The sequence below is a fragment of the Mastacembelus armatus genome, chromosome 6, assembly GCF_900324485.2.
Source record: "Mastacembelus armatus chromosome 6, fMasArm1.2, whole genome shotgun sequence".
In the NCBI taxonomy this organism is placed as follows: Eukaryota; Metazoa; Chordata; class Actinopteri; order Synbranchiformes; family Mastacembelidae; genus Mastacembelus; species Mastacembelus armatus.
The window spans coordinates 14,232,829-14,242,972 of record NC_046638.1 but is presented as its reverse complement, the minus strand read 5'-3'; the positions used below and the strand labels follow the sequence as shown (position 1 = coordinate 14,242,972).

General features: G+C 37.6%; 1 protein-coding gene across 1 annotated transcript; it reads left to right on the top strand.

Annotated features, from left to right (window-relative positions):
* The first annotated feature begins 6,481 nt into the window (after positions 1-6,481).
* On the top strand, positions 6,482-8,569 carry LOC113132382 (monocyte chemotactic protein 1B-like). Its single transcript, XM_026310379.1, has 3 exons — positions 6,482-6,638; positions 7,518-7,635; positions 7,731-8,569. The coding sequence occupies exons 1-3, from the start codon at positions 6,572-6,574 to the stop codon at positions 7,843-7,845; spliced, it is 300 nt and encodes a 99-aa protein (XP_026166164.1). The 5' UTR covers positions 6,482-6,571; the 3' UTR covers positions 7,846-8,569.
* The last annotated feature ends 1,575 nt before the right edge of the window (positions 8,570-10,144 follow it).

Genomic DNA, 10,144 nt, shown 5'->3' with positions numbered 1-10,144 from the left:
ATTTTTTTATTACCTTTATTTTTTTCAATGATCCTACCTTCAGGGACAGTTGGATTCTCATCTGTAATGATTAAAAGGAAAACACAATTCACAATTTAAGAGATAAGAATGAAGCATAAATCTGTGACTGGCCTTTACAACGACCGTCTGTGTCCTTGTGTTATGCGCCTTCCTGGAAGGCAATTGGTCAGTTCCACTGTCAGTTATTGACCTTACAACTCCCGCGTCAGTCCCAGGAACCCCAACAAGTGTCTTTTTTTTCTAAAAAACAAAACAAAACAAAGCTATTCTTTCTCAAAGAAGAAAATTAATATGTTACAATTTCTACTGTTGCCACACCACTTTTTATAGGGGGGTTAATGCCTGTTTAATACTCTATTGTATGTTTCTAAAAAGAGGTAAGTATGAAGGGATGAAACTGAAGAAAAACGTTGCCTGATGCAGTGCAATCCTTATAGCATGTTTTCAAGCCATGACTGGCAAAAATTTGTGAATTAAAAAAATTTTGTAATGTGATAATGACAACGGAAACTACACTGATGCATGATGCGAAACAGTGTCAGTTTACAACATTAATATAATGGCTTGATACACTTGCTTTCCTGAGTCTGGATGCCTGGTAAGTCACATAGTATTGTTCTGTAAACCACACACTTATTAATGCTGGTGTGCATGTGAGACTTTATGCTGCTGATGACACATAACACACACAAAGGTGTGCACAGAAACGTATTGAGGTTTTACAAACAGTAGAAGGGACACAGCTACATGCGTCCTGTAGGCTTTCAGGCACTGTAACATCATCCTTAAATGACAACTTGTGATTTGGCTGTCTCTAGGAAAGTTGAGCTTATCATCCTGTTAGCTAACAAACCATCAGAGCTACATGGTAAGTGAGCTGTCGCCGTGTGGTAAGCACTGGCTAATATATGTGGCAGAGAGCCCAGTTTTTGGTTTGAGTGCAGCCAGTTGTCCAATGAATCACCATGATGACAGCCATATTAAAACACAACTGCAAAACCTCAAACTATACAAACATTTTGAAGACCTGTGGGCTATACATATATATATATATATATATATATATATATACATATAAAGATCAAGAGAACACACCCATTAATATACAGAATTCTCTCAACACAAAAACTAAAAAAGACAGAAAACCTGGTTGTAATGCAACACAAGGTGTGCTCAGACTGGAAGCAAAACAATGTCACTTTGCTCAGGGCAGTGTAACTAGAGGAAGCTATTAAATGAGATATATGAATGAGTTTAAGTAAAAACTTTTTATTTCAAGGCTTTATGGCTCCAGTTCATGAACAAACAAGGATAAGCAGAAAGGATATGTAGTAAAATAACAGAAATAATTGGAGTTGAGGTTTTGCAATAAGTTAAATCTGGTTGTTAGAACAATCATAATGTGCATAGAGGCCAGCAGTCTAAATTCACACAAATAATTCAAGGTGAAATTTTGCTTCAGGCTGAACACACCTTTAGCAATGAGCTCCTCTCACCTGTTTGTATATTACAGTATTTACATACAGCATCTGCTTCTGGAGAAACAGGAGGATGTGCACCACTTCAAAAATATTATAGCATAGCATTCACATTTGCATTTAACTCCCAGTCTTTAACAGAGCCACACAGACCATGGCGTCAAACAGGAGCTGGAACTTTGTAAAGGCCAATATTTTTGTCAGTATCAGCCAAATAAGGCTGTTGCAGCAAAACCTCTGAGTAAATCTGTGTTTTTATCTTATATGAATTCAGCTTTTACTTTGTGAAAAGAAACCTGGTTTATTTCTTTGTGAAGGTGTACACTTTCTAGATTCTAAAGATTTGTTGGTTTTAGTGATGATAATGTCCCATCACTCATCAGTATGCATGTTAATCTGTTAAACTCTACAGTACCAAACACATGGCTCATGTTGGTGCCCATGTTGTCCTCAGTTAGCATGGAACAACTCCTACAAATCATGCTGTATATTTCTTTTAGAGACATGTGTAAAGAAATCAGTGTAGAATAAAACATGAACAGAGTAGGGTTTCAGATACTGTTTGATTTCCATGGTCTGCACAGTGAACAATGTTTACAGCCATTTTTTGACCTGTTTCTTGGTACTAGAGAAGAGCTATTCTAGTGTCAGTTTCAACACAGGATGTGTGCGTACATTTGGGCAGCTCACTGTTATGTTTTTTTTGGGGGTTTTTTTTTTTCAGTACAAATGTAGTAGCCAGTGAACACTGTGCTGACAGCTAACACAGGATGTACAGCACAGTTTGCATTCACAGATGTTGCAAATGTGTGAATGTGTGTTATAGTATGTGTGTGACTGTAGAAAAGTACTGTTTGTTCTCTTACGTCTGTTAAAATCATAACTTGTTTTTACATACAGTATGAGTCCACAGGTTATCTGGCTGCTCTAATATCTCTGTCTCTGACTCACACTATTGTAATTATTATGACTATTGTGACTAATATATTCTTATTATTACTAATCTTTGTATCTGTACTTTTTTCAGTTCAAGCTTCACCATTTTTCCTTAGGAAATGTCTGTGTCAGGCTCATAGTAACTACCACTATTTTGGTTTGGGTACATCTGAAATGAGTTTGGAAAAGAATTTGGAGTTTATTTATATTATTTATATATGGTTTGCTACATGTTCTGTGTTTGTATTTCTGCATATTTTAATGCCATAAAAACTGAAGCAAGTGATGAGCAAAGAAGCTGAGCTCAAAGGTGACAGTGTAAAGTCAAAGTTCCGATTTGTGTGGATGTTGAGTATTCGTGGTGACCCATAGCCCAAATATAGGAACAGTATGTTGGTGAGACCCTGACATTTTAGTCACTCAAACACACACTAAATTCAATATAGTGGGTAATGATTTCTAAGGTGGAAACAAATATGCTAGGTATGTGTAGAGCAGAAAAACTCAAGTGAGTTTCTTGCATTAAAGCTGCATTAATCACTTTTTAATGCCACATGAGAGCAGCTCTGTTTTGGGCTCACAAGCTTCTGTAAAAAAAAATATCTGCCTCTTTAGCTGCTAAACGCTCCTCTTTGCCAGTAAAACCTGAAACCTACTCTGCAGGTCTCCTCTTTAACTGAGGGGACCTGCAAAATTAACAAAACTTTGTGGATTCAGCAGTACAACCCTTTTTTACCCTTACACCCAGTAATTTCACACATTATTCATTGTAATTTTCCACTTTAGCACCTTACCCCATCACAAACTGTATGAAGGCCAGAGTGACTATAATATCCCAGCTCTGTCATGGAAGCACCAAGGTATGTAGCATGACAGGGTTTGGAATACCATGTATCTGCACAGGGTTTTATGGCAAATGGGAGCCTTACAATGTTTGCAGAAATCAGAAAACCTTCTCTATCTCGTGACGCTGTTGCTAATGACAATCAAGCATCAGAATTGGCCGGTTAATCATTTCTCAGATTCTCTGTGGAGCTGCACACTCCTCACACAGACCTTTTGCACTGTAAACACCAAGAGCAAATGCAGCTGCTGTGTTACATCACACCACAGCCAGGACTCCTTTTTCCACGAGTGTAAGTTCAAAACATTGTCCAAACACAAGAATCCATATGGATTTGTTCATATGTGATGAGAACATAGACATCAAAATAATCTTTGTATCCCAGGTGCTGAATGCAAGCTATCCACAAAATATTGAGTTGATTGATTATAGAAACTAACTGGGAAAAGATGCACTATGAACACAAACAGGTCAGGACTCATACATTGTTTTCGTGTCTATTGTAAGATGACAAATGGGCCCTTTTACTGACAAACTGTATTTCCTTAAGTATTTTCAGTATTTTGTAACATTATTGATTAGCAAACACTGCCCCCTCATGACTCTCCAGGTCAGGACAGAATTATTCTGCAGTTGGTTGGGGTACAGCCAAACTTTTGTAGCTGCATGAATTGTATTATGTGTCAGGCTTGTAGTCTTGATAGACCCAACACCTCACTGCTACTTTTTTCTGGCTTGATTTCTATTAGTATCTGTTCATGTTTTTTATTGATTTTTTGGTTTTTTGTGTTTGGACCGGAGGTGTTTCTTGATTGATATATCTTGCTTGGTCTCTGTAATGTGGCTAGAGGGTTGATAGCTTTTCGCTTTCTAAGCTCCTTCAACAAACTGCTTATTTTCTTCTGTTTTTTAAAAAAGGAGTATTCTCTCTCTACATGTCTTTGTGTTGTTATTCCTGCATCCATGGGTCATTCACAGTCAAAGCTTGTATTGAAAAAATAATGAATTTGACAAACAACGGATTTGATAGAAATGTGGTCAGTGGAAGTAGTGGCTGACCTTGTCAGATATGAGGTTTTTTCAATATATAACACAACCACATTTTCAAAAGGGAAGAATGTCACTGAGTTGAAGGATTTCCCTTGTTTGCATATATTAAAGGGCAGAGTATGAAGAAGTGAAACAAACTTTCACATAGTCCTTCTGCTTTTTATGAACTGGGGAAGAAATCCAGCACTAAAAATGTACAGAGTGCTGTGTTAGGTGTGAAAAACTCCCCCCCACACACCGAAACTAACAACAGATCATTCACACATGACAAGAACAGATCATGATAAGGAGACAAAAACTGGACTGAAAACCATGAAAATCTTTTGTTTAATTTCCAAATTAGCTTCAGTATAGCTGATGAACATTAAACGAGTTGTGAAGTATTTTCTCTGATGTCAGAGCTCACCTCAGTTAAAGCACCAACAGTCAGTATTTTAACATAAATAATGAATTAAACGACTGTGCCACAATACTATAATAATAGTAGAATATAGATCACATATGATTTCTGTGTATCTAAAGTAATTCATTCAGTCACAGGAGCAGTTAGTTAGAGGCTGCAGGGAGAAGCACCAACTGAAGGTCAGAGATTTGGGAAAGTTTTTGTTTTCATTATGTCTCCTTTGAGCGAGTTTTGGGATGTCCAACTTTATAAAGATAGGAGTTGCACCTGAACTCTGTTTAGTGAGAAATGGGAAGAGTAAGTGCTTTCTCAGAAAGAAAAGAAAGAAAGGCAAAACAAAATAAATGCAAAAGGAATAATGAAGTGCAGCACACTTGGTAGACGACTTTCACTGTACTGTGTGCCTTGTCTAATGGCATCAACACTGCTAAGACTGTTCATCTGAATCCTTGGTTAATAGGTCTTGTTGAGAAATGCCCACGAATGACACTGTGGAGCATTTAGGTCCTAAGGAGATCAACAGTCTCAGAAGGTGGACAGAAACACAGCCTTACATTATGTTAATTTTGTTTTTATGAAGTATGCAACAAGCACGTGAACACAAACAAACAAATCATTGTTACTGAACTGATTATAGAAGTCCACTTTTGACCCTGGGATTTTTTTTTTTTGACAAAATAATCTCAGTTGTAGATCAACTCAATTAATCTGAATTTTCAGTTTCAGCTGTCTTCTGCTGAGGAAGACCATAACGCAAACTAACTTGAGATGTAGTCTAGTGGTGTTGTGTCATTTGTTTTTCAACACAAAAAAGTTGAAGTGGGAAATTTGTGTTTTATCCATCCATTTTCTGTACCCGTTTATTCCTTAACCAGGGTCACAGGGATCTGCTGGAGCCTATCCCAGCTCTCTTTCAGGTGGAAGACAGGGGTACACCCTGGACAGGTCACCAGTCCATCACAGGGCCACATCTAGACACACAAAGACAAACAACCATATACACTCACACTCACTCCTATGGGCAATTTAGAGTCACCAATCAACCTGACATACATGTTTTTGGACTGTGGGAGGAAACAGGAGTACCCAGGCAAGCACAGGGAGAACATGCAAACTCCACACAGAAATCCAGGACTTTCTTGCTGTTAGGCAACAGTGCTAACAAATTGTGTTTTATTTTGTACAGAAAACAAACTAAATTTTCCAGTCTGGGTTATTTTCTCAAATGCAGGTGTTTACATGCTGCTGCAAGGTCTCTTCACATGACTGGCTTACACATTGTTTTTATTATGACTAAACCATGCTAAAAATATTGAGTAGTGATATGACTCAAATATACTGTAAGCCCAGTAAGGATGTACAGCACTAGCCTTTTTACACAAAGCTGTACACCAACTATACATCTTTACATCTCTGACAGAAGGTGGCAGAGACAGACAGCAGCTTTGGGCACAATCCTTCCCCCAAAGGTATAATTCACAGGAAAATCATATTTGAGAAAAACAAGTTTCTTTTATTTTTAAAGATGATCACAACGTTCATCAGTGAATGTCAGTTTGTTTAGGGAAGTGAAAGAGAATACACAGGCAGACACACACAAAAAGGCCCACACATGAAACTTCCACTAATGGTAAATCCCTTCGAGATAAAGGTTGAGTGATACTGTAAATACGTCACTGTTAAGTCCCAAGATGGAGCTTCGGGTCTTCCCCAAAGATGTCCTTGAACTATATAAAAGCGGAAGCAGACTATCAATCCACACAGCAGAGAGAACAGGCTGATACAGCTCAACTGAGACTTTTACTACACACTGAAGGAGAAACACAGGCTTATTTCAGGATGGCTGCTCCTCGTCTCGCTCTGTCTGTGTTTGTGCTGATGCTGGCTGTCATCACTCTGAGTGAAGGTAAGAGCAAGGTTGACAATGCGTCCATTGAGTTTGTTAGACTTTGATTTTGTAAAACTGATGGATGTGTATGTGGAGTTAACCTGCCATCAGCAACTGGAAAAACAACATTTTAAAAAGAAAAAATACAGGAATATAGGAACATTAATTAAAAAATCAACAACATGGTATTGTCTGTATCACTTACATATAATCATTTTGGAACTTCCACATTGTATGCTATACCCAAATTTGCATTCCAATTTGACAGCTTTGACAGGCTGGATATTTTTATGGTGGTGCAATGTGAAAAGGGTCTTTCTTATTGACAAACACAGACACAGTTTTGCCTATGGACCAGTATTATAAGCCTCCTTTCTATTAGCAGGTTGCTTATGATTATAAAACTGCACATCAATATTTTAATCTTAATGTTGGGTAAAACTATGTATTATTATGTGGTCGTAGATATGATTAAAAATGAATGCTAATGCTGCTGTCTGCCAGCTGTGTGGCAGCTGTGTCAGTAAGCAGTTGTCTGCTAACACAAAAAAATGTGTTGACCCAGTTTTAAAATTTAAGAAACCATGGTTCAAAACCAAGCACATGGACTGTATCAAAAGAAAATGCATCAATCCTGTTTGAAAGAGAAAATTCTCCATAAATTAATTAAAATGTTACTTATAGTCCAAATTGAACCAGTCCTTGTTTAATTGAAACAGCAAAGTAACACACGTCAGAGTTTTTCCAAATCGCAATGGAACAACTGAACAATGATCAGCTTATCGTCACGCAGGTCAACAGGAAATTAAAAAGGGAACAAAAAATGGAAGATGCAGATTCGAGTCTGTGTTTTGTTGTGGGTTTCAGAGATGTTAATACACAGCTGTTTATTTGTAGGTTTGCGTGGCCCTGGCCCAAAGAGATGCTGCTTTCGTTTCAATGAGACCCCATTGCCTAAAGAAAGAGTGGTTGGCTACATTAGGACCAGCCAGCGGTGCCCCAATCCTGCCATATTGTAAGTACACAAACTTAAAGTACTTTATCAATTACACCACTCAATCTGCAAATGAACGCACTGAGCCTGACTGTCCTGTTTCTGCATATGTTCAGGTTGAAGACAGTGACTGGTAATCACCTCTGTGTCAAACCTGCCAACACCTGGGTGCAGGACATCATCAAGGCCCTGGATGCCAAACCTTTGCCAGGAGAAAGTAACAACCTGTAACCATGGCAACAGTATGCCTGCTATAACGGCCTGTCATAAACAAAATCTGGCCTGCATTTTTTCAACTATAACTTTTAATCTAAAAAGTGTTTTATACTAATGAGTATTTTACTATCCTCAACATAATGTCTGCAGGGAAACAATCATAAGCTAAAGAGCAGCTCTCGGCTTATCTACGTACAAAGTATTTACTAAATATTCTTATATTTTGCAACATGAATATGTATTTACATATATAGCATAACATATATAAGAAAAATTTTCTTTTTAGTTACCATTCTTGTAATATTTAACATTAGCACCATTGTTCTTTTAATTTTAATTTCTGATTAAGAAATTATTATATGATTGTAAGAAAAAATGGGCATATTTTTGCTTAATACAACACTCACTCTGACCGTCTACACTGTGAACTGTATTGTGGCATTGTAATCAGACTTGGGTTACAGATACTACATTCACTGTAAAAGAACAATACCTCCCAGCTCCACATGGTGTCATCAGCAGACTATAAGCTATGGGCTACAGCACTATTTCTGCACAGATCTGTGAACTCTGCTGGATTTATTATAGAAAGTAATTGTGTGGGGTTTTTTTCTGTTTTCAAGCAAGTGGTAAACTCAGTTACTTGCATAGATAAGTGACCAAATTTCACAAAAATAATTTTTCTTTATGCTGATGCTACAAATTTGATTCTCTTGGATTAAAGCAAGACAAAGTGAAAGTCTGACTGTGTGGTTCTCTTTCTAAGCAATGTCTGTGTCCCTGGGAATGTCTGATGACATTTTTTTTGCCACTAGATAACTACCTGGATTGTTTATGGTCTTATCCAAGCCACTACAAACTTGATAACAAGTGTGCATGGATTTTTTTTTTTTTTTTGTTTAGTTCACAGTGATACCTAATGCCTCCTTACATTCTGAGTACTGTACTTAGCAAAAAGTCAGTGCCATTGTGAATGTACATGTAATACATAGATTGCTGTATGTCTTAAAATTATCCCCTCTGAACCAATACTAGTTTATAGTACTCCCTTAAAAAAAAGCTGTTTTTGATATGCAGTTTAGATAAGGCCTACAGTACAATTTATGTCCTATATTCTGTGGCAGTTACAGTACAGTATATTTTTTTCAGTTTATTTAAATAGTGCCAATTTACAATACACTCATCTTAAGGCATCTTAAAAACAAGAAATCCCTTATGATGAAGCACTTGGTGACAGGGGAGAGGAAAAACTCCCTTTCACAGAAGAAACCTCCAGCAGAACCAGGCTCAGTTTGATCATCTGCCTCGACCGGTTGGGGTGAGTGGATAGAGGAGAGAGAAAAGAACAGCAACAATAAACAACAAATAGACACTGCAGGTTGGTGGGGCCAGTAACTGCACATCAACAATATACAGCTCCAGGACCAGGGACACCTGCAGAAGGTACAGGGAGAGAGAGAGAGAGAGAGGGAGGGATAGAGGGAGAGAACAGGAGAGAGAGCACAAAGTTAGTGACATTGAATGGTGCCATATATGTTGTGTCTCAAGTTTGTCTCCCTACAGTCACTGTAGCTGCCCTCCTTATTGTCACGGCCCCTGCTAGCTCCTTAGTGGCTAGGCACTTATTAGCTACTTCTTATAAAACCGACTCAGCAGTATGCTGACTGGGATCCCTGGTTTCCATACACTCTGCAGCCTCAGCATATATTTTGCTGTCTGGACTCTTGTTGGTAAAAGGTGCTTCTGTGTAGTTGGTGTGTGCTCCTGAAGGCACCGCACTGTTTAGCCAGGAGACATCACCAAACAGGCGTGTTATGTGGAATCTATGAGGAATAATTGCCACTGCTGCTTTGCCTATTGTAAATTGGTTGTTTCTGTTAATTGTTTATCACAAATATCTGCCAACACTGAAGGTGATATAAAGTACTCAAAATTGAAAACACATTATTTTAAACAGAGTAACATTTCCAAGCATCTGTTCTTGCATACACAATGATTATGGTTTCTTTTTATATTTTGTAAAGGGTGTATTGTTTGTTGAATTTGTTAATTCTCTCAAATATATAATTTATCTGTTATTCATCTGTCAGTATCACAATTCTATCCTCTACAAATCAATTCTGTGACTTCATTATTATTGTTGAATAAATCTATGCCTTGACTTGTGACAACTGTATACAGCTAAAGTATATACAAGTTTGAAAACCTTGGTCACATAAGCGTCACAAATAGTCAGAACAGAAATCGTTTTAATGTAGCCTACTTGGTATGTTCTACTTTGGTCATTTTTCATAAAGTGAAAAACCTCAGAAAG